This window comes from Procambarus clarkii, chromosome 10 (assembly GCF_040958095.1).
Source record: "Procambarus clarkii isolate CNS0578487 chromosome 10, FALCON_Pclarkii_2.0, whole genome shotgun sequence".
In the NCBI taxonomy this organism is placed as follows: Eukaryota; Metazoa; Arthropoda; class Malacostraca; order Decapoda; family Cambaridae; genus Procambarus; species Procambarus clarkii.
Genome location: NC_091159.1, coordinates 28,121,258 through 28,148,055, shown reverse-complemented (window position 1 = coordinate 28,148,055; position 26,798 = coordinate 28,121,258). Strand labels below are relative to the sequence as shown.

Sequence of the window (26,798 nt, the reverse complement as noted above, 5' to 3'; positions counted from 1 at the left end):
ATACACGAGCACGTCACTGTGCACCATACACGAGCACGTCACTGTGCACCATACACGAGCACGTCACTGTGCACCATACACGAGCACGTCACTGTGCACCATACACGAGCACGTCACTGTGCACCATACACGAGCACGTCACTGTGCACCATATGTAAGCACGTCTGTGATTATGTACAATACCTGTTAATTCATCACCAACTTCGTCGTACTGAGCAGTCTTCTGCGAACCTAATCGATAGATGAGGTTGGGTGAGCCGTTGGCTCCGGTCCGGTAGTGGGTGGAGGAGTGGATGGATGGTGATGGAATAGGGGAAAGGTGGGTGGGTGGAGAGGGTGGATGGTTACGGAATAGAGGGAAGGTGGGTGGGTGGAGAGGGTGGATGGTGGCGGAGTGGTGGATGGTTTGAAGACCGCGTGGAGAGTGGAGTTTTGGCTGGAGGGCAGAGAGTTGAGTAGTGGGCGGTGGGTGGAGTAATGGTGGAAAGTGTAGGAGTGGGTGGAGGGGATAGAGGGCTGGGTAGAAGGTGCAAGGTTGGTGAAGGGTGTTACAGTGCCAGACACCATGATGTGGGTGTTACAGTGCCAGACACCATGATGTGGGTGTTACAGTGGCAGACACCATGATGTGGGTGTTACAGTGGCAGACACCATGATGTGGGTGTTACAGTGCCAGACACCATGATGTGGGTGTTACAGTGCCAGACACCATGATGTGGGTGTTACAGTGCCAGACACCATGATGTGGGTGTTACAGTGTCAGACACCATGATGTGGGTGTTACAGTGTCAGACACCATGATGTGGGTGTTACAGTGCCAGACACCATGATGTGGGTGTTACAGTGCCAGACACCATGATGTGGGTGTTACAGTGGCAGACACCATGATGTGGGTGTTACAGTGCCAGACACCATGATGTGGGTGTTACAGTGCCAGACACCATGATGTGGGTGTTACAGTGTCAGACACCATGATGTGGGTGTTACAGTGTCAGACACCATGATGTGGGTGTTACAGTGCCAGACACCATGATGTGGGTGTTACAGTGCCAGACACCATGATGTGGGTGTTACAGTGCCAGACACCATGATGTGGGTGTTACAGTGGCAGACACCATGATGTGGGTGTTACAGTGTCAGACACCATGATGTGGGTGTTACAGTGTCAGACACCATGATGTGGGTGTTACAGTGCCAGACACCATGATGTGGGTGTTACAGTGCCAGACACCATGATGTGGGTGTTAGAGTGTCAGACACCATGATGTGGGTGTTACAGTGTCAGACACCATGATGTGGGTGTTACAGTGTCAGACACCATGATGTGGGTGTTACAGTGTCAGACACCATGATGTGGGTGTTACAGTGTCAGACACCATGATGTGGGTGTTACAGTGGCAGACACCAAGATGTGGGTGTTACAGTGGCAGACACTGGAGTGAGAGGTGGGTGAGAGGGGCAGGATGAGCCGGGCGGCACACAAGGTGTGAGACAAGGACTAGCAAGATACACGGTGCCAAACAAGGGGGGTAATTAAAGAGGTGTTACGGACACACTCAGCCAGCACCTCGGGTGTCGGTCCTCTCTTGTGTGGGGCCGTAGTGCCTGTGTCTTGACGGGTCCAGCCCCAAGTGTGGCGGAGTTGTCTGTCACTGAGCAGTGATAGACAACCAAATGGGGAAGGGGGGGGGGACTCAACACTAGACAAAAGTCTTCACCAAATGTACTTAAGTATTATGTACAGGTAATTATTTACAAGAAATATACACCCATATCTATAGACTACATATATTACCGTATATATCACTGTCACACTGGACAGTGCCTCTACCACCTTGTCACTGTGAGTCCTTCCTCAAGTACAACACTCACGCCTCCTGCCCTGTGTGGCCCTCCTGCCCTGTGTGGTCCTCCTGCCCTGTGTGGCCCTCCTGCCCTGTGTGGCCCTCCTGCCCTGTGTGGCCCTCCTGCCCTGTGTAGCCCTCCTGCCCTGTGTGGCCCTACTGCCCTGTGTGGCCCTCCTGCCCTGTGTAGCCCTCCTGCCCTGTGTGGCCCTACTGCCCTGTGTGGCCCTCCTGCCCTGTGTGGCCCTCCTGCCCTGTGTGGCCCTCCTGCCCTGTGTGGTCCTCATGCCCTGTGTGGCCCTCCTGCCCTGTGTGGCCCTCTTGCCCTGTGTAGCCCTCCTGCCCTGTGTGGCCCTCCTGCCCTGTGTAGCCCTCCTGCCCTGTGTGGCCCTACTGCCCTGTGTGGCCCTCCTGCCCTGTGTGGCCCTCCTGCCCTGTGTGGCCCTCCTGCCCTGTGTGGTCCTCATGCCCTGTGTGGCCCTCCTGCCCTGTGTGGCCCTCTTGCCCTGTGTGGTCCTCCTGCCCTGTGTGGCCCTCCTGCCCTGTGTGGCCCTCCTGCCCTGTGTGGCCCTCCTGCCCTGTGTAGCCCTCCTGCCCTGTGTGGCTCTACTGCCCTGTGTGGCCCTCCTGCCCTGTGTGGCCCTCCTGCCCTGTGTGGCCCTCCTGCCCTGTGTGGCCCTCCTGCCCTGTGTGGCCCTCCTGCCCTGTGTGGCCCTCCTGCCCTGTGTTGCCCTCCTGCCCTGTGTGGCCCTCATGCCCTGTGTGGCCCTCCTGCCCTGTGTGGTCCTCCTGCCCTGTGTGGCCCTCCTGCCCTGTGTGGCCCTCCTGCCCTGTGTGGCCCTCCTGCCCTGTGTGGTCCTCCTGCCCTGTGTGGCCCTCATGCCCTGTGTGGCCCTCCTGCCCTGTGTGGCCCTCTTGCCCTGTGTGGTCCTCCTGCCCTGTGTGGCCCTACTGCCTTGTGTGGCCCTCTTGCCCTGTGTGGCCCTCCTGCCCTGTGTGGCCCTCCTGCCCTGTGTGGCCCTCCTGCCCTGTGTGGTCCTCCTGCCCTGTGTGGCCCTCCTGCCCTGTGTGGCCCTCCTGCCCTGTGTGGTCCTCCTGCCCTGTGTGGCCCTCCTGCCCTGTGTGGCCCTCATGCCCTGTGTGGCCCTCCTGCCCTGTGTGGCCCTCCTGCCCTGTGTGGTCCTCCTGCCCTGTGTGGTCCTCCTGCCCTGTGTGGTCCTCCTGCCCTGTGTGGCCCTCCTGCCCTGTGTGGCCCTCCTGCCCTGTGTGGCCCTCCTGCCCTGTGTGGTCCTCCTGCCCTGTGTGGTCCTCCTGCCCTGTGTGGTCCTCCTGCCCTGTGTGGCCCTCCTGCTCAGGTACCCTCCTCGACCACTCTACTCTTCCCACATGTCCCGTGCCAGTCTTCTCTCCCTCCCTCTCTCCTCCCTCCCCCCCCCCTCTCTCTCTCCTCCCTCCCCCCCTCTCTTTCCCCCTCCCTGCCCCCGGCATGAACACTTTGTTCCACATGTAAATTATTCACGTCAGCATAGTGCCTGATTATTCCAGCTCACCTGTGGCACTACCAATGTCTTGCCGCGTGTGGCACAGTGCCGCTCCTACAGCACCTTGTCTGCTTCCCCCTCCCTCACACACACACACACACACACACACACACACACACACACACACACACACACACACACACACACACACACACACACACACACACACACACACACACACACACACACACACACACACACACTATAGTGTACACTCTCAGTTGAGTCCTGATGAATGTATTTAGAGAGGTGTGATGACCTGTGCTATTAGTAGAGGTGAGGTGTACCTGTGTCGTCCCTAGTGGTAAGGGGGGGGAGGGAGGGTTCACCTGGCGCCTGTGTTCTGCCACCTGGAGTGAGCCCCGGTCTTATTGTGGGGGGGGGGGAGTGTTTACAAGTCGCCTGTACTACACAGCAATTATAGGTGACGTATAGCGTATCATTAATGTCTTTTTACACAGGTGGGTACAGGAGCAGACACCTTTTGTCTCCTGTCAGCAGGCTGAGAGCTCTCCCTTCCCATAGCTCATGGTAAGCCTTACCAATTACTTTCCCTGGAACAAGACCCGTTAATCGGTTAACAACCAGGTATCCAATTACAGCTGCGTGAACAGAAGCGAACAGTTAGGTACTGGGGCCTAGTCAATCCCTGGCCAGGACTCGAATACAAATCACACAGCCCGTGTAGCGCGGACCGAGTGTCTTACCACCGATCGCCACCCCCGACTGTTCTCTTGTTCACCGTGGCGGCCGTGTTCACCGTGGCGGCCGTGTTCACTATGGCGACCGTGTTCACCATGGCGGCCGTGTTCACCGTGGCGGCCGTGTTCACCGTGGCGGCCGTGTTCACTATGGCGACCGTGTTCACCATGGCGGCCGTGTTCACCGTGGCGGCCGTGTTCACCGTGGCGGCCGTGTTCACCGTGGCGGCCGTGTTCACTATGGCGACCGTGTTCACCGTGGCGGCCGTGTTCACTATGGCGGCCGTGTTCACTATGGCGGCCGTGTTTACCGTGGCGGCCGTGTTCACTATGGCGACCGTGTTCACTATGGCGGCCGTGTTCACCGTGGCGGCCGTGTTTACTATGGCGGCCGTGTTCACCGTGGCGGCCGTGTTCACTATGGCGGCCGTGTTCACCGTGGCGGCCGTGTTCACTATGGCGGCCGTGTTCACCGTGGCGGCCGTGTTCACTATGGCGGCCGTGTTCACTATGGCGGCCGTGTTCACCGTGGCGGCCGTGCTCACTATGGCGGCCGTATTCACTATGGCGGCCGTGTTCACCGTGGCGGCCGTGTTCACCGTGGCGGCCGTGTTCACCGTGGCGGCCGTGTTCACCGTGGCGGCCGTGTTCACCGTGGCGACCGTGTTAACCGTGGCGGCCGTGTTCACCGTGGCGGCCGTGTTCACTATGGCGGCCGTGTTCACCGTGGCGGCCGTGTTCACCGTGGCGGCCGTGTTCACCGTGGCGGCCGTGTTCACCGTGGCGGCCGTGTTCACCGTGGCGGCCGTGTTTACCGTGGCGGCCGTGTTCACCGTGGAGGCCGTGTTCACCGTGGAGGCCGTGTTCACCATATTAACTTTTTGGCTAAGCTGCCAACTTCTGGTGTCATCTCCTCAGAGAAGACACCAGAATATTGCATCTTTCAATAAAATATTTTTCGTAAACGTTTACTTTAGGAGACTTTGGCGTTAAGAGTCCCTTGGGCCGCGGGTGATGGCCCCTGTACGCCGCCAGGGTCGTCACTCTACGCCAGGGTCGTCACTCTACGCCAGGGTCATCAACCTACGCCAGGGTCATCACTCTTCCCCTTTCACCGTACTCCAAAATTCATATTTACGATGCCATTCCAGGTGTGAATGTTGGTAGCGAGATTACCTGGGAGAGGTGATAGCAGCAACACCGTACCCAGTATTGGGAGAGGTGATAGCAGCAACACCGTACCCAGTATTGGGAGAGGTGATAGCAGCAACACCGTACCCAGTATTGGGAGAGGTGATAGCAGTAACACCGTACCCAGTATTGGGAGAGGTGATAGCAGCAACACCGTACCCAGTATTGGGAGAGGTGATAGCAGCAACACCGTACCCAGTATTGGGAGAGGTGATAGCAGCAACACCGTACCCAGTATTGGGAGAGGTGATAGCAGCAACACCGTACCCAGTATTCCCATTTCCCTTCACCATAATAACTGCTCGTGACAGGACAAATGACGCTGATATGTCTCACAGCATTATAATTAATTCTCAAACTCCATTCCCACTCTTGCGGCAGGTATGACTGGCGGTGCATGGAGAAGCAGCAGACGGTGATGGATACATTAACCTCTCGGGCGGGTGTCAGTAAGGACTATGTTGCCCTGCTCGTCGAGATGTATAATATAGTTGGCTTCAGGGTCAAGAAGATTCATGGCTTCGTCAGGAATCGAGACCTGAGGTATGTAGTGAGTTACCTGTCATGAAGCCATCTCCTGTCCTCATGGGCGCCTCTCTCAGCCCCGCCCGTCCTCATGGGCCACTCTCTCAGCCCCGCCCGTCCTCATGGGCCACTCTCTCAGCCCCGCCCGTCCTCATGGGCCACTCTCTCAGCCCCGCCCGTCCTCATGGGCCACTCTCTCAGCCCCGCCCGTCCTCATGGGCCACTCTCTCAGCACCACCCGTCCTCATGGGTCACTCTCTCAGCACCACCCGTCTTCATGGGCCACTCTCTCAGCACCACCCGTCTTCATGGGCCCCTCTCTCAGCACCACCCGTCCTCATGGGCCCCTCTTTCAGCACCACCCGTCCTCATGGGCCCCTCTCTCAGCACCACCCGTCCTCATGGGCCCCTCTCTCAGCACCACCCGTCCTCATGGGCCACTCTCTCAGCACCACCCGTCCTCATGGGCCACTCTCTCAGCACCACCCGTCCTCATGGGCCCCTCTCTCAACACCACCCGTCCTCATGGGCCACTCTCTCAGCACCACCCGTCCTTATGGGCCACTCTCTCAGCACCACCCGTCCTCATGGACCACTCTCTCAGCACCACCCGTCCTCATGGGCCCCTCTCTCAGCACCACCCGTCCTCATGGGCCACTCTCTCAACACCACCCGTCCTCATGGGCCACTCTCTCAGCACCACCCGTCCTCATGGGCCACTCTCTCAGCACCACCCGTCCTCATGGGCCACTCTCTCAGCACCACCCGTCCTCATGGGCCCCTCTCTCAGCACCACCCGTCCTCATGGGCCACTCTCTCAGCACCACCCGTCCTCATGGGCCCCTCTCTCAGCACCACCCGTCCTCATGGGCCCCTCTCTCAGCACCACCCGTCCTCATGGACCACTCTCTCAGCACCACCCGTCCTCATCGGCCACTCTCTAAGCACCACCCGTCCTCATGGGCCACTCTCTCAGCACCACCCGTCCTCATGGGCCACTCTCTCAGCACCACCCGGCCTCATGGGCCACTCTCTCAGCACCACCCGTCTTCATGGGCCCCTCTCTCAGCACCACCCGTCCTCATGGGCCACTCTCTCAGCACCACCCGTCCTCATGGGCCACTCTCTCAGCACCACCCGTCCTCATGGGCCACTCTCTCAGCACCACCCGTCCTCATGGGCCACTCTCTCAGCACCACCCGTCCTCATGGGCCACTCTCTCAGCACCACCCGTCTTCATGGGCCCCTCTCTCAGCACCACCCGTCCTCATGGGCCACTCTCTCAGCGCCGCCCGTCCTCATGGGCCACTCTCTCAGCCCTGCCCGTCCTCATGGGCCCCTCTCTCAGCACCACCCGTCCTCATGGGCCACTCTCTCAGCACCACCCGTCTTCATGGGCCCCTCTCTCAGCACCACTCGTCCTCATGGGTCCCTCTCTCAGCCCCGCCCGCCCTCATGGGCCCCTCTCTCAGCACCACCCGTCCTCATGGGCCCCTCTCTCAGCCCCGCCCGTCCTCATGGGCCCCTCTCTCAGCAACACCCGTCCTCATGGGCCCCTCTCTCAGCACCACTCGTCCTCATGGGTCCCTCTCTCAGCCCCGCCCGCCCTCATGGGCCCCTCTCTTAGCACCACCCGTCCTCATGGGCCCCTCTCTCAGCCCCGCCCGTCCTCATGGGCCCCTCTCTCAGCAACACCCGTCCTCATGGGCCCCTCTCTCAGCACCACTCGTCCTCATGGGTCCCTCTCTCAGCCCCGCCCGCCCTCATGGGCCCCTCTCTCAGCACCACCCGTCCTCATGGGCCCCCCTCTCTCAGCCCCGCCCGACCTCATGGGCCCCTCTCTCAGCACCACCCGTCTTCATGGGCCCCTCTCTCAGCACCACCCGTCCTCATGGGCCACTCTCTCAGCGCCGCCCGTCCTCATGGGCCACTCTCTCAGCCCTGCCCGTCCTCATGGGCCCCTCTCTCAGCACCACCCGTCCTCATGGGCCACTCTCTCAGCACCACCCGTCCTCATGGGCCCCTCTCTCAGCACCGCTCGTCCTCATGGGTCCCTCTCTCAGCCCCGCCCGTCCTCATGGGCCCTTCTCTCAGCACCACCCGTCCTCATGGGCCCCTCTCTCAGCCCCGCCCGTCCTCATGGTCCCCCTCTCTCAGCACCACACGTCCTCATGGGCCCCTCTCTCAGCACCACCCGTCCTCATGGGCCCCCTCTCTCAGCACCACCCGTCCTCATGGGCCACTCTCTCAGCACCACTCTCTCAGCACCACTCGTCTTCATGGGCCCCTCTCTCAGCACCACCCGTCCTCATGGGCCACTCTCTCAGCCCCGCCCGTCCTCATGGGCCCCTCTCTCAGCACCACCCGTCCTCATGGGCCACTCTCTCAGCATCACCCGTCTTCATGGGCCACTCTCAGCACCACCCGTCTTCATGGGCCACTCTCAGCACCACCCGTCTTCATGGGCCACTCTCTCAGCACCACCCGTCTTCATGGGCCACTCTCTCAGCACCACCCGTCCTCATGGGCCACTCTCTCAGCCCAACTCGTTCTCGGTCTATGTTCCTTCCATCCAGCGGCCGACCCCAAGCACGCATTCATTAATTTTAACATGCTATGCTTTCAAAATATGATTTTCTCAAATATAAATGATTGTTATTATATATTTGGCATATTGTGCATATTTATTACGGTCGCAGAATTCTATGTTCCACGTTGGTATGATGGGAGGAGAGGTGGTAACCTTGTCGAGAAGACCAGGTAATCTTGTCACCTCCTTGGTTACCTGGAGTGGTAACTAATGTAAACTGGCAGTTCTCTCTTGGTTTTATAGATTGTAGAACGTGTCTAGGTGCAAGCTCCAAGTTTATAATTTTATAAGTGTTTGATATGTATAGTGCTTCTGGTGTGACAAATCAATTGTTATTGTTTATGTCGTTTATTTCGGCTGTCAAATCTGCGGTGATGATGTGGTTGTGAGCAGCGGTGATGGTGTGGTTGTGAGCAGCGGTGATGGTGTGGTTGTGAGTAGCGGTGATGGTGTGGTTGTGAGCAGCGGTGATGGTGTGGTTGTGAGTAGCGGTGATGGTGTGGTTGTGAGCAGCGGTGATGGTGTGGTTGTGAGTAGCGGTGATGGTGTGGTTGTGAGCAGCGGTGATGGTGTGGTTGTGAGTAGCGGTGATGGTGTGGTTGTGAGCAGCGGTGATGGTGTGGTTGTGAGTAGCGGTGATGGTGTGGTTGTGAGCAGCGGTGATGGTGTGGTTGTGAGCAGCGGTGATGGTGTGGTTGTGAGTAGCGGTGATGGTGTGGTTGTGAGCAGCGGTGATGGTGTGGTTGTGAGTAGCGGTGATGGTGTGGTTGTGAGCAGCGGTGATGGTGTGGTTGTGAGCAGCGGTGATGGTGTGGTTGTGAGTAGCGGTGATGGTGTGGTTGTGAGCAGCGGTGATGGTGTGGTTGTGAGCAGCGGTGATGGTGTGGTTGTGAGCAGCGGTGATGGTGTGGTTGTGAGCAGCGGTGATGGTGTGGTTGTGAGTAGCGGTGATGGTGTGGTTGTGAGTAGCGGTGATGGTGTGGTTGTGAGTAGCGGTGATGGTGTGGTTGTGAGTAGCGGTGATGGTGTGGTTGTGAGTAGCGGTGATGGTGTGGTTGTGAGCAGCGGTGATGGTGTGGTTGTGAGTAGCGGTGATGGTGTGGTTGTGAGCAGCGGTGATGGTGTGGTTGTGAGTAGCGGTGATGGTGTGGTTGTGAGTAGCGGTGATGGTGTGGTTGTGAGCAGCGGTGATGGTGTGGTTGTGAGTAGCGGTGATGGTGTGGTTGTGAGCAGAGGTGATGGTGTGGTTGTGAGTAGCGGTGATGGTGTGGTTGTGAGTAGCGGTGATGGTGTGGTTGTGAGTAGCGGTGATGGTGTGGTTGTGAGTAGCGGTGATGGTGTGGTTGTGAGTAGCGGTGATGGTGTGGTTGTGAGCAGCGGTGATGGTGTGGTTGTGAGCAGCGGTGATGGTGTGGTTGTGAGCAGCGGTGATGGTGTGGTTGTGAGCAGCGGTGATGGTGTGGTTGTGAGCAGCGGTGATGGTGTGGTTGTGAACAGCGGTGATGGAATCCTTAATAAGTGTGACTGAAAAGGTTGACTCAGTGACTCTAGCACGACTCGCCTCTGTTTCTTATGATGTTCTTATCTTGGGAAGCAAGTTCAAAGTTATCTCTGAAGTTCATTTTACAAATTTATTGGGTATGAGGCATGTGGCTGAAATGATAGTGACCCCCTGCTAGTGACCATGCTAGTGACCCCTGCTAGTGACCCTGCTAGTGATAGTGACCCTGCTAGTGACCCCTGTTAGTGATAGTGACCCTGCTACTGACCCTGCTAGTGACCCCTGCTAGTGACCCTGCTAGTGATAGTGACCCTGCTACTGACCCTGCTAGTGACCCCTGCTAGTGACCCCTGCTAGTGATAGTGACCCTGCTAGTGACCCTGCTAGTGACCCCTGCTAGTGACCCCTGCTATTGACCCCTGCTAGTGATAGTGACCCTGCTACTGACACTGCTAGTGACCCCTGCTAGTGACCCTGCTAGTGATAGTGACCTTGCTACTGACCCTGCTAGTGATAGTGACACTGCTAGTGACCTTGCTAGTGACCCTGCTAGTGATAGTGACCCCTGCTAGTGAGTCTGCTAGTGATAGTGACCCTGCTAGTGACCCTGCTAGTGACAGTGACCCCTGCTAGTGACCCTGATAGTGACCCTCTTAGTGAGCCTGCTAGTGAGCCTGCTAGTGAGCCTGCTAGTGACCCTGCTAGTGATAGTGACCCCTGCTAGTGACCCTGCTAGTGAGCCTGCTAGTAATAATGACCCTTGCTAGTGATAGTGAGTTAATTAAGTCACTACTTGACTTGCAAGACACGCGACCGTGTTCGAAGCAAGGACTCGAGGGGTGTTTCGTCCACTTTAGGGAGTGTTTACACTCCCTAAACTCTCCCACTTTAGGGAGTGTAAACACTCCCTAAACTCTCCCACTTTAGCGAGTGTTTACACTCCCTAAACTCTCCCACTTTAGGGAGTGTAAACGCTCCCACTTTAGCGAGTGTTTACACTCCCTAAACTCTCCCACTTTAGGGAGTGTTTACACTCCCTAAACTCTCCCACTTTAGGGAGTGTTTACACTCCCTAAACTCTCCCACTTTAGGGAGTGTTTACACTCCCTAAACTCTCCCACTTTAGGGAGTGTAAAAACTCCATAAATCTTCTAACCAGAAGAACTTACCGAACCTTGTCTCAGTATAAACTCACACATAATAATAATAATAATAATATACTTGGTGAGGGTTGGAAGCTGTGTGCTGGGTGTTCCCAGACGCTCTAGTTGACTGCACCGCCACATGATAAAATATTTGCAACCTGGGGTACTGATGCACCCACAAGGGTCCCCAGGCTTCCACTGAACCCTAACTGGGGTTTCCCTCCATCCCCTCCCCCCCCCCATGTACTCGGGCTCTGTCAACCAGTAGTTCCACCTCTGACGTCCCTCCTTCACTACCTCATTAAGGCCATTGTGGATTTGGTCATTTCATAATATCACTTTATTGTGATTTCTGTGTAATAATAATAATTTGTTATTATTATTATTATTATTATTATTATTATTATTATTATTATTATTATTATTATTACTGTTATTAATTTGTTGTCGGGAACAGAAAGACTGTGTACAATATATATCAACCCATCCTCCTGTTTGTGGGTGTGTTAGTATATGTGAGAGTGTGTTAGTTTGTGAGTAATTACCTCAGAGTAGTTACAGGATGAGAGCAACGCTCGTGGTGTCCCGTCTTCCCAGTACTCTTTGTCGTATATCGCTGTGAAACTACTCAGGGTTTTGGCCTCCACCACCTTCTCACTTAGTTTGTTCCAACTGTCTATCACTCTGCAAAAGAAAACTTTCTAATATTTTTTTCGGCACCTCTGGTTCCTTAGCTTGACTCTGTGTCCTCTTGTTGCTGAGGTTGCCGTGGGGTGAGGGCTGGTGGACCTTCCCAAGTCAGCCTCAGGTCACCGCTGGTTAAAGGCGCAGTTCCAGTTATCGAAGATTTTACGGATTTGTTCAACTTTCTTTACTTCCTGTTCTTTGAAACCAATGTTAATGTAATAGGTTGAGGTGCTAGAGGAGTTTCCGGCGTCACTTGCATGCACCAACAGTTTGAAAGGTCTGCCTGGAGAATTTACAGCCTCTAGCAAACCTAACTTTGACAAAACACTCTTTAGTGTGAAACTTCATTAAATTTGAATTATCTTTTAAAATATATGCAAACTTTACCATGACTAAGTCACATTACTTAACTTTAGGTTGCTTAGGAATAATGATTTCTATGGTGTTTACTTTGTCTTGTTTACCTTGCATATATCCGCTACTGGAAGTGATTTTGATGCGTGTATAAGCTTACACGTGTATAAGTACAGCTTAAGCTGTATTTCGTTTGCTTTATCTCTTGAATGACAGAGTGGGACGCATCTTCGAACCGGACCGAGATCCTCTCCACTCCTGGTTGGCCGTGTTCTTGTACGGCTCCTGGCGCTTCCTGGACCCTACCCTGGCTGCTGGTAAGTCCTCCCGTCCCTGGACCCTACCCTGGCTGCTGGTAAGTCCTCCCGTCCCTGGACCCTACCCTGGCTGCTGGTAAGTCCTCCCGTCCCTGGACCCTACCCTGGCTGCTGGTAAGTCCTCCCGTCCCTGGACCCTACCCTGGCTGCTGGTAAGTCCTCCCGTCCCTGGACCCTACCCTGGCTGCTGGTAAGTCCTCCCGTCCCTGGACCCTACCCTGGCTGCTGGTAAGTCCTCCCGTCCCTGGACCCTACCCTGGCTGCTGGTAAGTCCTCCCGTCCCTGGACCCTACCCTGGCTGCTGGTAAGTCCTCCCGTCCCTGGACCCTACCCTGGCTGCTGGTAAGTCCTCCCGTCCCTGGACCCTACCCTGGCTGCTGGTAAGTCCTCCCGTCCCTGGACCCTACCCTGGCTGCTGGTAAGTCCTCCCGTCCCTGGACCCTACCCTGGCTGCTGGTAAGTCCTCCCGTCCCTGGACCCTACCCTGGCTGCTGGTAAGTCCTCCCGTCCCTGGACCCTACCCTGGCTGCTGGTAAGTCCTCCCGTCCCTGGACCCTACCCTGGCTGCTGGTAAGTCCTCCCGTCCCTGGACCCTACCCTGGCTGCTGGTAAGTCCTCCCGTCCCTGGACCCTACCCTGGCTGCTGGTAAGTCCTCCCGTCCCTGGACCCTACCCTGGCTGCTGGTAAGTCCTCCCGTCCCTGGACCCTACCCTGGCTGCTGGTAAGTCCTCCCGTCCCTGGACCCTACCCTGGCTGCTGGTAAATGCTCAGGGGTCCTCAGGGGCAGGTGCTCAGGCCAGGGCACCATCAGGGAGAACAGTGGTGGCTGGGTACACGAAGGTGAGAGTGGAGGTAAGTGTTCTTCAGAGGCACGTTAGAGCGGTTGTGGGATCGGGTGCTTCACTGCCCGCGTCATCGGTGCTTCACTATGCACGTCACCAAGATACACAATGTTCTCACAAAACTAATGGCTTGCCATCTGCTCCAGAGGAGGGCCAATGAACGCTGATTAGTGTGGGTTATATACGGCACAAGTTCATTGAGAAAACATGTTAACTATGATGTAACAAATAAATGTGAATATATGGTCTGCAAATGTAAATTCAGGCGATTTTTTAGCTAGAAAGGATCGTCACCTCTATACAATTTACTATAGAGACAAATTGATAAATGTTTGCCTTTTTTAGACATACTAATAGATAGGGAAAATTGTTCATTAAAGTTTAGTGTTTACAGATAGCCTACGAATAATTTATCTTTTGTTCATTATTTCTCAGGGCATAGATACAATGTGAAACAATAAATTTTTTCCTTTATGTAAAGCTCTTCAGGTTGTTAGTCTAGAATTCTTAGATGAAGAGTTTAAGAATAATAATTTTATTGGTTAGCTTTGTTATCCACTTTAGTTTTTAGGAAGTTTGCCGCAGCAAAGGACATCGTACATATTATAATAATATATGTAGTGAAAACATTCGGCCAAAAAAAGGTTGTTTACTTTATTTTTCTGGGTTCGGAAATATTGCCAAGGCCTTGAAACTTTTTTATATACATGTATTATTTAGTTTTTTGAAAATACTGTTGGAAAATTATTAGTTAGATACAATCTTCGTAATAATAATTTTCATATACAAAATACCTTGCAAAGACTGTAATAGGTTCTATGTGGGGCAAACATCCAAAGATTTTAAATTTAGAATTTCGCAACATAAATACTCTGTAAGACACGGCCTATTGTGTAATGCTTTGCTTGTTCATTTGTCAGAAACTTCTCACCAAACTGACTGGGAGATGGCTTCTTCAGCAACGAATTGTAATACCATTTTCAATAGAAACATCATTGAATCTGCTTTAATACAGATAACAAAATCATGTAATTTGAACATTAGCAGTGGTCTGTACAATTTGAAGTTGAAGTACTCTTAAATAATTAACCAACCAATAGCTAGGAAAGCGAGCTTGGGAGCTGAAGCTCGACTCTAAGTACATCTAGGTTCGTACACACATACCGGTTCTTCGTCAAGGGGCGTTCCACCTTCGATACAATTTATGAAGTGTTGATTTCTATAAGGTCCGGCGATCTTGATAACCGGATCCCAACTGGACACGCGGGGTTGTTTCCGGTAAGTACCGGATGTCTTGACGGTGAGCGGGAACCGGTTTATTCGTGAGAGTATTGACGTCCAAGGTGGCCATAGGCGTGTGTGCGTGGCGAGCGCTCCCAGTACCTGCGTATACATATACATAGGAGTGTATTAATGTTTGCTTGTATGATTGTTATTCTCGAGGATGTGTGCGTATATATATACCTGCACATGAGTACATATGAGTGTATGCATGCAAGCATGTTTTCCCATACTTGTCCCTAAAGAATCGAGTTGTTAGCTCTTGAACCCGCCTCTCCAACCACCACCGGTAGTCTAGTACAATGACTACCGACCATTATTCTCCATCATATCCACCAGGACAACAACTGTCTAAACTCCCAAGTATTTACTACTAAGTAAACAGAAGCATCAGGAGACAGAAAAACGTTGCCCAAACGCTTATATCCTGCCACGAGGATCACACACCACCATCCTTCCGTGTAAGGGTCGTGGTGAGGGACGCCTTAACCCACTGTGCCACGGGACCCTGCCATGATGTGTGTTCGTATTGGTGTGTCTTCGTGAGCCTGTGTTCGTATTGGTGTGTCTTCGTGAGCCTGTGTTCGTATTGGTGTGTCTTCGTGAGCCTGTGTTCGTATTGGTGTGTCTTCGTGAGCCTGTGTTCGTATTGGTGTGTCTTCGTGAGCCTGTGTTCGTATTGGTGTGTCTTCGTGAGCCTGTGTTCGTATTGGTGTGTCTTCGTGAGCCTGTGTTCGTATTGGTGTGTCTTCGTGAGCCTGTGTTCGTATTGGTGTGTCTTCGTGAGCCTGTGTTCGTATTGGTGTGTCTTCGTGAGCCTGTGTTCGTATTGGTGTGTCTTCGTGAGCCTGTGTTCGTATTGGTGTGACTTCGTGAGTCTGCGTTCGTATTGGTGTGTCTTCGTGAGTCTGCGTTCGTATTGGTGTGTCTTCGTGAGTCTGCGTTCGTATTGGTGTGTCTTCGTGAGCCTGTGTTCGTATTGGTGTGTCTTCGTGAGTCTGCGTTCGTATTGGTGTGTCTTCGTGAGTCTGCGTTCGTATTGGCGTGTCTTCGTGAGCCTGTGTTCGTATTGGTGTGACTTCGTGAGTCTGCGTTCGTATTGGTGTGTCTTCGTGAGTCTGCGTTCGTATTGGTGTGTCTTCGTGAGTCTGCGTTCGTATTGGTGTGTCTTCGTGAGCCTGTGTTCGTATTGGTGTGTCTTCGTGAGTCTGCGTTCGTATTGGTGTGTCTTCGTGAGTCTGCGTTCGTATTGGTGTGTCTTCGTGAGCCTGTGTTCGTATTGGTGTGACTTCGTGAGTCTGCGTTCGTATTGGTGTGTCTTCGTGAGCCTGTAATTACCTAAGTGTAATTACCTAAGTGTAGTTACAGGATGAGAGCTACGCTCGTGGTGTCCCGTCTTCCCAGCACTCTTTGTCATATAACAAAAAAAGGTTGAATTACTGACCACGCCCAGGATGTAACGACACAAGTTGACTAACTCCTGAGTACCTACTCACTGCCTGGTGAACTGAGGCATTAGGTGAAAGGATATGTGCCCAGCCATTTCTGTCCCGCCCGTGATTCGAACCCGGAATTCTTGATTGTGTGTCGAGAACGAACGAACTGTGTTCGTATTGGTGTGTCTTCGTGAGGCTGTGTTCGTATTTGTGTGTTCGTGAGAGGTCTAGCCAAGCCTTTCCTTGTCTGTGTTTTTGTGGCAATGTGTCTGCACTCGCCTAGTTGTGCTTGTGGAGGTTGAGCTTCGGGTCTCTTGTCCCACCTTTCAACTGTCAGTCAACTGGTGTACACATTCCTGAGCCTAATGGGTTCTATCGTTTCTACATTTGAAACTGTGTATGGAGTCTGCCTCCACCACATCACTATCTAAACCATTCCATTTGTTAACTAGTCTTGACACTAAAACAGTTCTCTCTAATGTCTCTGTTGCTCATTAGGGTACTCTATTAGGTTCTATACAAGGTTCACACCTGTATCCTTTTGTGCATGTACCACATGTGCTGAATAAACTGTCTATATCTACTATCAATTTCTCTGAGAATCTTACGTGTGGTGATCATGTCTTCCCTAAGTCTCCTTTCATATAGTGACGAGGTTTTTTATCCGTAGTCTCTCCTTATGGATGGGCACCATTACTGTTCCCCGTCCCATCCCACATCCTTATCCTGACCCCTTCCAAGTGCTGTATATAATATATTCCTCTATTCCGCTTCTGACTAAGTTCCGCGCCTCTTGTCTGTCGCTCTTTTTGTATATTGCGGCTTGATTAGCTGTCTTCCATATTTCCGGTAGGTCTCCCGTGACTTATGCTTGTGGTGACCATTGAGAGTGGCAAGCAAAGGGCTTCAGCATTCTTTTTAGTATCCATGAAGATATTCTGGTCTAACAGCCCTTCTGACGTCTTTATCCATCTGATACTTACTCATGTCATCTCTGGTAACTTCGAACCTTTCCAAAGCTGCCTGGTTTATTGTCACGTCTCTTAGTTCACAGACTTCTCGTTCTGTTGTGAACCTGGAACCCCTTGTTAAATTCGCACACCTTCTTATCATTCTCTGTTCCTATCCTCACCCGTTCTCAGTTTCATCACCTGTTTCTTTCACGTTTGTTTTCCTTGTGATGTGGCTGTGGAGCAGTTTTGGGTCGGTCTTGGCTTTATGTGCTATGTCATTCTCGGCGTGTCTGCATTTGTATTATTGTCTTTGTTTGTATGTCAGTGTGCGGTCACCCCAGCAGTTGGGATCAAGGTGAATGTGCTGTACTGTTGACACATACGTGGCGCCCACCGGAGTGTGTCACCCTAGGGCGTTGACAACACTGCAGCAAGTGTGAGGGCGTTGACAACACTGCAGCAAGTGTGAGGGCGTTGACAACACTGCAGCAAGTGTGAGGGCGTTGACAACATTGCAGCAAGTGTGAGGGCGTTGACAACACTGCAGCAAGTGTGAGGGCGTCGACAACACTGCAGCAAGTGTGAGGGCGTTGACAACACTGCAGCAAGTGTGAGGGCGTCGACAACACTGCAGCAAGTGTGAGGGCGTTGACAACACTGCAGCAAGTGTGAGGGCGTTGACAACACTGCAGCAAGTGTGAGGACGTTGACAACACTGCAGCAAGTGTGAGGGCGTTGACAACACTGCAGCAAGTGTGAGGGCGTCGACAACACTGCAGCAAGTGTGAGGGCGTCGACAACACTGCAGCAAGTGTGAGGACGCCGCGCGTTAGTGTGCTCACGCTAACTTATCATTAGTAGGTGTGGTGGGCGGAGGAGTCACTTACAATGTTCAGATGGTGGAGGTCAACCAGGGGTAAGTGTAGCACTTGTAAAGTAACCGTCAGTAACTGTGTGTGTTAAGTGTCACGTATTCATTAGCATATGTCGTAGATATAAAGTGTTAAGTGTAAAATAACTAGCCATTAGTGTTTGTAGTAACTCTTAAGGTAGTTATTAGTTTGGTTTATCACTCTAAAGTACCTGTTGAGCACACAACTGGCCTTACTCTAAGTGTAATTTATCTAATAACTGTAGCATGTGTGAGAGTTGGGGGGGGGAGGGTGACTGTAGTGTGGGGAGTGACTGTAGTGTGGGGGAGACTGTAGTGTGGGGAGTGACTGTAGCGTGGGGTGACTGTAGCATCCATCTCTCCTGCAGGATACATGGACGCACACGGGAGGTTCCACCCGCAACTGCAGGATCACTTCTTCCTCACCGATCCAGATCAGTTCATCTTCACCCACTTCCCCTTCGATAACCTGGAGCAGAGCTACGACAGGTAGGTGGCTCCCTTCCTCGCCTGACTAACTCGTCGCCAACACCTGAGACCACCACCACCTGCCTACACATGGTAGGAGTTTCTCTCAGACTCTTAACTATGTTATCTCCCCTTGTATTATCTCCTAACCATACCAGTATGGGCCGCCCTCCTCCGGAGACCACCAGCTTTACGGGTGAACTTTATGCAATTTTGTGAGCACTTCCTCGACTGCTCACAAGAGTGCATAAAATTAAGAATGGGGCGACGTCCTCCCTGGGGCGAAGGGGAGAATGAGGTCCTTGCACCAGTGTGGGAGAATGTACAAAGCGGTAGGAATCCCGTGCTTAAAAGGGGGAGCACCGCTCGGGACGACGCACTCCTTCCTACACTGGCCAGCGTTCGGCCTCCCTGGCTGTCCTGGTAGGAGGTATTCCTTGGCTCCGAGACCCAGACTTGTAGAATTGATGCTGTATGGAAACTGAACCGACTTCTCTTACCCAGGCTCGTGGGGTGTGCGACCAGGCCCCCGAGTTGAACTGTGATGGAAGACATTGGGCCCAGGCCATGCTGTTTCTGACTCTCTCGACTACTCCTCTTTGTTCCCTTCCCACCTCTATGGCAGGATTGAGCCCCAAGCCCCCAGTGGTGACCAATTCATAACCTGGAGTGGCTCCTTTTCTCATTGTAACAACTGCGCCATGTACCCCACCCCCTCTTACTAGGGGATCTCGGCGCCGTCACCTCTGCATTCGCACAATATCTTCCAATTCTAATACATTCAAAGCTTTGGTCCTGCTTCGTGGACTAAGTATTTTGATCTCAGTCATATGGATTCTACATGTCCTGATGGTTTATTCATCCATAAACACCTAGTTGATTCGGTGGATACCTTTGTCACTTTTAACCCAACCCGTACCGGTACACGTGTCGTTTAGGACTGCTTAGCCTCGTTGCCCTGCACTTGGGAGACCTCTGTTCGGATCTCCAAAAGGCCAGAAGGCTCAAGGCCATTCTCTCTTCCAGATTGATACGTTCACTCGTGATCGTCGTGATCGTCGTCGTCAGCCTCTTTGCGTAGTGAAGATCACTTTTGATAGTAAGTCTCTTCCGTGTTCCGTAATTCTTGCTGGTGCCCGATGCTCCGTTCAGGAGTACATCTCCTCTACTAGCCTCTGCAATAGGTGCTGGAGATTTGAGCATGGTCCTACAAATACACAAGTGAGGTGTCTCTCTGCCCCCTTGTGTGGGGACTCGGATCATTCTAAGACAGTACTCTTAATTCTTCTCAAGCTCGCTGCATCAATTGCGGTGACGCCCACCCTACCTTCTCCCGCGCATGTGTGCACTACAAATTTGAGGAAGACATCATCAATTTGAAATATCGTGATCATTTATCTTCATCTTTTTCTGAGGCGAGACAACAAGTATGCCGTCTCTTTCTCTGGCATGTCTTATGCTCGTGTGTTGCGTTCCACTTCTCGTCCTCTCCCACTTTCTCAGTTTCGCAACCATTGCCAGGCCTTGGACCCGGACACCCCCACCACCGCCTCACCTGCTCCTTTGCGTTCTGGGTCAGAGGGTCCTGGTTCTCCGTCTGGTGTTTCCTTCCTTCCAAGTCTTCCCAGTCTCCTGTGCCCTCTTTCCCTTCTCGCCCCAAGCCTTCATTTCGGCCCTTCCTTCTGTCTTTTGGCCCTCCTCACCGCCTGTCCGTCCAGGTCGTTGTCCATCCTCCTCCCAGCCATCTTCATGTTGACCACTCCCGTTCTCTTTCTCCTGTTGAGACTGTAGAAGCTGTCGCCCAGTACATTGCTGCTGGTACGCCTGTCTCTCTACACCAGAAACGTAAGCCTGGCTCCTCTCCTTCCTCCCTGGCGGGTAACAAGGCATCACTTTATTCCTCGCCACCGACTCCGACTCTATCCCTACATTCCCTCCCATTTCAGTGGTAGTCACCTGTCCAGGCTATGGAGGTTCCCTTGGTCCTTGATTCTCTCTGATGCTGCCCTTGATGAAGTACACTCCGCTGGTTCTGACCTCCCACCCCCTGATTCCCTTGACCACCCCTCTCTGATGCCTCCCCTCACTCCGGACTCTGTCAGTCCGCCTCTGGTCCATCTTAACGCTTCCTTGACTGCATCGTCTTTGCTAGATTTACCTATGCTCCATAACCCCGATTTCACCTATCTTGATTCTGATTTTATTTAGTGTACTGTGTTCTTATTTGCCTTTGTTTCTTCATTGTTCTCTGTTTCTGTTCTCTCTATTTTTGACGATGTCTATCCTTAAATGAGCGTGTGGATGCTGCCGCTAAGGAGGCCATCCGCACTTGTCCCATCTCCCGTAAAGGTGTTCCTTATTCCGACTTCTACCCAGTTATCCATTCCTCAATCCGTGCCCGTTGGCAGGGTCGTTGGTCGTGTATTACTGATAACAAGCTGCGTGCTCTTAAGGGTAACTTGTCTCCATGGCCTTCCTCCTACCACCGTAACCGGCGGTGGGAAACTGCTATGGCCAGGTTATGCCACACACGTTTAATTCACGGGCACTAACGGAGCGCCGCCCTGCTCCTTATTGTCCAAACTGCATTGTCCCTCTTACGGTCATTCATATCCTTTGTTGAATGCCCTGACATGTCTTGCTTCCCGACCGTCCCTCGCGGTCACTTGTCCCTCGATAGAATCCTTGGTGAATCAGATACCTTTGTTATCGCTCGCCTTATGCGCTTTTGTTCCTATATTGACATCCTTAGTGATATTTAACGCCTTTTGAACATCCCACACATTTGATGGTGCTACAGTCACCTTAGCTTGGCGTCTTCATTTGATAATTACTTACTTAATACATTTCAGTGGTCTATTAATACAATACAAACTTATCAGAGTTACTGTAGGTGCCCCAGCAACCTAGGCCAAGATTAACGATGTTCTTATCATGATAGCGTAGTCTCCCCCTTCCCTCCGCTCTGATGCCTTCTAGTGATAACCACTCACTTATTCAGCAGAGTAACCGACCCTGCGACACAAACCTCACTTGTTAACTTGCATTCTTTAGAACTGCATTATTTGACGGTGTTTCTACTCACCCTCGTTTAACCCGCCTATGTTGGCCTGCAGGTGGCAGCTGCTGGACACCCCCATGACGCTGGAAGAATTCAACAGTCTGCCGAAGGTGCAACCGGAGTTCTGGTCGTGTGGCCTGAACCTGTGCCAGCCCACACACAGCCCCGTCATCTTCAGTAGCCAGACGGAGATCACCCTCTTCGCCCCCGTCGATATCAGATACAAGTACAAGTTCTTCCCCGCCAGTGAGGTGAGATGGTGGGAGGGAAACATGGGATAGAGGGGTGGGAGGGGGAACCTTGGGTAGAGGGGTGGGAGGGTGCTGAAGTATAGCAGGTAAATTTAGGTAAAATGGAATATTTGTTTTTTGTTATTGTCCAATTTCCTTATAAAATTACTAAATTTAAAACTGCTTTCGTGAATCAGCAAGAGAGAGCAGTCTCTTGTTCTCACCCATGTTCCTTTGGTCTCCATCACTAAAATGCAAGTTGCTGTCACTATTTTTTTCGCCTGACTGTATATTTAAATCTTTAAGAATGTCGAGGAGGGTGGTGTGTATATACCGGCTTGTCACAGACCTTGATACTGGCTTGTCACAGACCTTGATACCGGCTTGTCACAGACCTTGATACTGGCTTGTCACAGACCTTGATACTGGCTTGTCACAGACCTTGATACTGGCTTGTCACAGACCTTGATACTGGCTTGTCACAGACCTTGATACTGGCTTGTCACAGACCTTGATACTGGCTTGTCACAGACTTTGATACTGGCTTGTCACAGACCTTGATACTGGCTTGTCACAGACCTTGATACTGGCTTGTCACAGACTTTGATACTGGCTTGTCACAGACCTTGATACTGGCTTGTCACAGACCTTGATACTGGCTTGTCACAGACTTTGATACTGGCTTGTCACAGACCTTGATACTGGCTTGTCACAGACCTTGATACTGGCTTGTCACAGACCTTGATACTGGCTTGTCACAGACCTTGATACTGGCTTGTCACAGACCTTGATACTGGCTTGTCACAGACTTTGATACTGGCTTGTCACAGACCTTGATACTGGCTTGTCACAGACCTTGATACTGGCTTGTCACAGACTTTGATACTGGCTTGTCACAGACCTTGATACTGGCTTGTCACAGACCTTGATACTGGCTTGTCACAGACCTTGATACTGGCTTGTCACAGACCTTGATACTGACTTGTCACAGACTTTGATACTGACTTGTCACAGACCTTGATACTGGCTTGTCACAGACCTTGATACTGGCTTGTCACAGACCTTGATACCAGCTTGTCACAGACCTTGATATTGGCTTGTCACAGTCCCTAACCTTAGGTAACGGTAGCCTTAATAATCCATTAGGTTTTTCTACCATCAACTCAACCTGCGTAGTCACGTATAAATCCTAAGCTCCGGTCTTGTGGTGGCGCAGACTGAGGAGTCGTGCATGAACCAGTGGGTGTTCTGCACGATGAAGGAGGGCGGCTCCGTCGGCTCCTTCACCGTCGTCCCGCCCGTCGACGGAGTCTTCATCCTTAAAATTTACGCAGGAGTGGAGGATCTCCTTGAAGATGATGGCTCCGCCCTAAGCCACGTGGCGTCGTTCCTCCTCGTGTGTGAGAAGGTGAGGTGCTCTCTTGTGAGGTGTGAGAAGGTTTCTGTTGATGGGTGCGATGAGGTGAGCCACCACTAGCTAGCGTTACTCAATATCCACCCTCCCAAGCCACCACTAACTAGCGTTACTCAATATCCACCCTCCCAAGCCACCACTAACTAGCGTTACTCAATATCCACCCTCCCAAGCCACCACTAACTAGCGTTACTCAATATCCACCCTCCCAAGCCACCACTAGCTAGCGTTACTCAATATCCACCCTCCCAAGCCACCACTAACTAGCGTTACTCAATATCCACCCTCCCAAGCCACCACTAACTAGCGTTACTCAATATCCACCCTCCCAAGCCACCACTAACTAGCGTTACTCAATATCCACCCTCCCAAGCCACCACTAGCTAGCGTTACTCAATATCCACCCTCCCAAGCCACCACTAACTAGCGTTACTCAATATCCATCCTCCCAAGCCACCACTAACTAGCGTTACTCAATATCCACCCTCCCAAGCCACCACTAACTAGCGTTACTCAATATCCACCCTCCCAAGCCACCACTAACTAGCGTTACTCAATATCCACCCTCCCAAGCCACCACTAACTAGCGTTACTCAATATCCACCCTCCCAAGCCACCACTAACTAGCGTTACTCAATATCCACCCTCCCAAGCCACCACTAACTAGCGTTACTCAATATCCACCCTCTCAAGCCACCACTAACTAGCGTTACTCAATATCCACCCTCCCAAGCCACCACTAACTAACGTTACTCAATATCCACCCTCCCAAGCCACCACTAACTAACGTTACTCAATATCCACCCTCCCAAGCCACCACTAACTAGCGTTACTCAATATCCACCCTCCCAAGCCACCACTAACTAACGTTACTCAATATCCACCCTCCCAAGCCACCACTAACTAGCGTTACTCAATATCCACCCTCCCAAGCCACCACTAACTAGCGTTACTCAATATCCACCCTCCCAAGCCACCACTAACTAGCGTTACTCAATATCCACCCTCCCAAGCCACCACTAACTAACGTTACTCAATATCCACCCTCCCAAGCCACCACTAACTAGCGTTACTCAATATCCACCCTCCCAAGCCACCACTAACTAACGTTACTCAATATCCACCCTCCCAAGCCACCACTAACTAGCGTTACTCAATATCCACCCTCCCAAGCCACCACTAACTAACGTTACTCAATATCCACCCTCCCAAGCCACCACTAACTAACGTTACTCAATATCCACCCTCCCAAGCCACCACTAACTAGCGTTACTCAATATCCACCCTCCCAAGCCACCACTAACTAGCGTTACTCAATATCCACCCTCCCAAGCCACCACTAACTAACGTTACTCCAATATAAAACTTTTCATAACCCTTGTCAACTAATGTTACCAAACAAGCCCCCTCCCTATCTTCCCTCACCTCCATCAACTAACACGTTGATGGACGTGTTAGTTGACGCCCCACGTCAACTAACACTGTCTAATACTTCCACCTTCCTGGTCCACGTCAACTAACACTGCCTAATACTTCCACCTTCCTGGCCCACGTCAACTAACACTGCCTAATACTTCCACCTTCCTGGCCCACGTCAACTAACACTGCCTAATACTTCCACCTTCCTGGCCCACGTCAACTAACACTGCCTAATACTTCCACCTTCCTGGCCCACGTCAACTAACACTGCCTAATACTTCCACCTTCCTGGTCCACGTCAACTAACACTGCCAAACATTCCCTCTTCGTTTCACAGGCTCGCCGGAACCCGTTGCCGTGGCCGCCACACAACATGGCGTGGGGTCCGACGCCCCTACTGTACCAGTGTGGCCTGGACCCCGTCAACCAGACCGGGCCGGTCATCGTCACCTGGGGAGGCAAGAAGCTCATCTACTTCGAGAAGGCATACGACCTCATGCTCATGTTGCAGGTGTACGATGTTGAGGGCAACATGCTCGACCTTAAGGTGAGTCAGCAGGGCCTGTCTGCACACCCTCTGGTGAGTCAGTGGGACTTGAGAACCATCTGCTCGACCGTTGTTGAGTCGACATAACCAGTAAGTGAACCCAAGTGTGAGTTCGAGGGTAAGCGTAAAAGCATGCATGCTTGTACACTTACCCTCTCCTTGCCAAACCAAAGACACAGTGGCACTCCCAGTAAAGCAAAAGTGGAAGTCTGAGGAACTACATGATAGAAGTACAAATGGATACACAAAATCAATTACCGAGGCTCTAACAGAAAATGAAAAAAGATAGTAGTCCTGTTCAACAAACCACACACTAGAAAGTGAAGGGACGACCACGTTTCGGTCGTCGTCTAATAGACTTCAGAATGGTCCAGGACGGACCGAAGCGTCGTCGTCCCTTCACTTTCTAGTGTGTGGTTTGTTCAACATATTTCAGCCACGTTATTATGACTCCTCGTCTGCATAGTAGTCCTGGATATTTATAATTCCCAGCAAACATAAAACAAACACAACAAAAGGATCACATCAGCGGCGAATGCAAGGCTGGCGAGCATAAGAACTGCCATCAGAAACTTGTGTAAGGAATCATTCAGAACCTTTTACAGTATACCTCATATGTCAGACCAATACTGGAATATGAGGCTCCGGCGTCTAGTAAAAACACAAAAACGAGTCCACATCTTGTCAAACAGAAAACTAAGTTAGAAAAGGTTGAGAGGTATGCCACCAGGCTGGTCCCCGAGCTGAGAGCAATGAGCTGCCAAGATAGATTACTGGAACTAAACCTCACAATACTGGATAACAGAAGAGTTAGGGGAGAAATGATCACTACGTACAAAATTCTCAGAGCAATTGACAGGGTAGATAAAGACAAACTGTTTAGCACGGGTGGAACACGAACAAGGGGACACAGGTGGAAACTTAGTACCCAAATGAACCACAGAGACATTAGAAAGAACTTTTTCAGTGTCAGAGTAGTTAATAGGTGGAATGCATTAGGCAGTGATGTGGTGGAGGCTGACTCCATACACAATTTCAAATTTAGATATGACAGACCCCAGTAGGCTCAGGCATCTGTACACCAGTTATTGACGGTTGAGAGGCGGGACCAAAGAGACGCAGCTCAACCCCTACAAGCACAACTAGGTGAGTACACACACACAAATGAAAAGGTGATGGAACCTAAAATCGTCAATAGTTTCAAGCGTTATACGACAAAGAGCACTGGTAAGACGGGACACCACGTGTGTAGCTCTCATCCTATAACTACACTTAGGTAATTATAGAGGTTTACTGGTGTGTGTTGAGAGTGACTCGTCTCTCCTTGGTTGTAGGGCATGGTGGGCCACGACGAGACGGAGGACCAGGTCAGGATCATCATCGTGCCCCCGGGCATAGGCTACTACAAGTTACTGATATACGGCATCCCGAAGCCCCAGGTGGGTGACTCTGCGGTATGTGTCTTGCTTGAGCTTTCTTTATGTTGTAGCACAATGTGTGCGTGTTTGTGTGTAAGACCTTGTGGTGTGTTCCCTCTCAACCTGGAAATACTCCAGTGCACCGCTTCAACCTGTCCTCTTAAAAAGAACGTCGCTTTTGGCCGTTGCCAGTATGGCCGAATATGGACGTAATTTGAAAATGAAAAAAATAATAATATAAATTTGGGATTTTTTTTTAACAACAGTAAGTTAAGGGTCCTCTGATAGGTTAGGTGGGCAGGAAATTCTCATAAAGTTTCAAAACGGTATGAAAAACGTTAATGGAAAGAATCCTTTTCTAAGCTGGCCCAGTAAGCCGGACGACTCAAACAGAAAACGGAAGAGTACGTCACTTTTGTGAGTCGATTTCATTTCAAATT

At 51.9% G+C, this 26,798-nt stretch overlaps 1 protein-coding gene across 2 annotated transcripts in view; it reads left to right on the top strand.

Annotated features, from left to right (window-relative positions):
* Positions 1-26,798, top strand: part of LOC138349841 (hillarin-like) — a 62,475-nt gene that overhangs the window by 26,686 nt on the left and 8,991 nt on the right. Inside the window, exons 7-13 of one of the 2 annotated variants that reach the window (XM_069321802.1) lie at positions 5,659-5,820; positions 12,296-12,396; positions 18,170-18,290; positions 21,386-21,581; positions 22,777-22,968; positions 24,731-24,940; positions 26,275-26,379. In XM_069321802.1, coding sequence (XP_069177903.1) covers positions 5,659-5,820; positions 12,296-12,396; positions 18,170-18,290; positions 21,386-21,581; positions 22,777-22,968; positions 24,731-24,940; positions 26,275-26,379 — 1,087 coding nt within the window. Of the gene's footprint in view, positions 1-5,658; positions 5,821-12,295; positions 12,397-18,169; positions 18,291-21,385; positions 21,582-22,776; positions 22,969-24,730; positions 24,941-26,274; positions 26,395-26,798 lie in introns of both variants that reach the window. The other variant, XM_069321801.1, reaches the window with a different exon arrangement.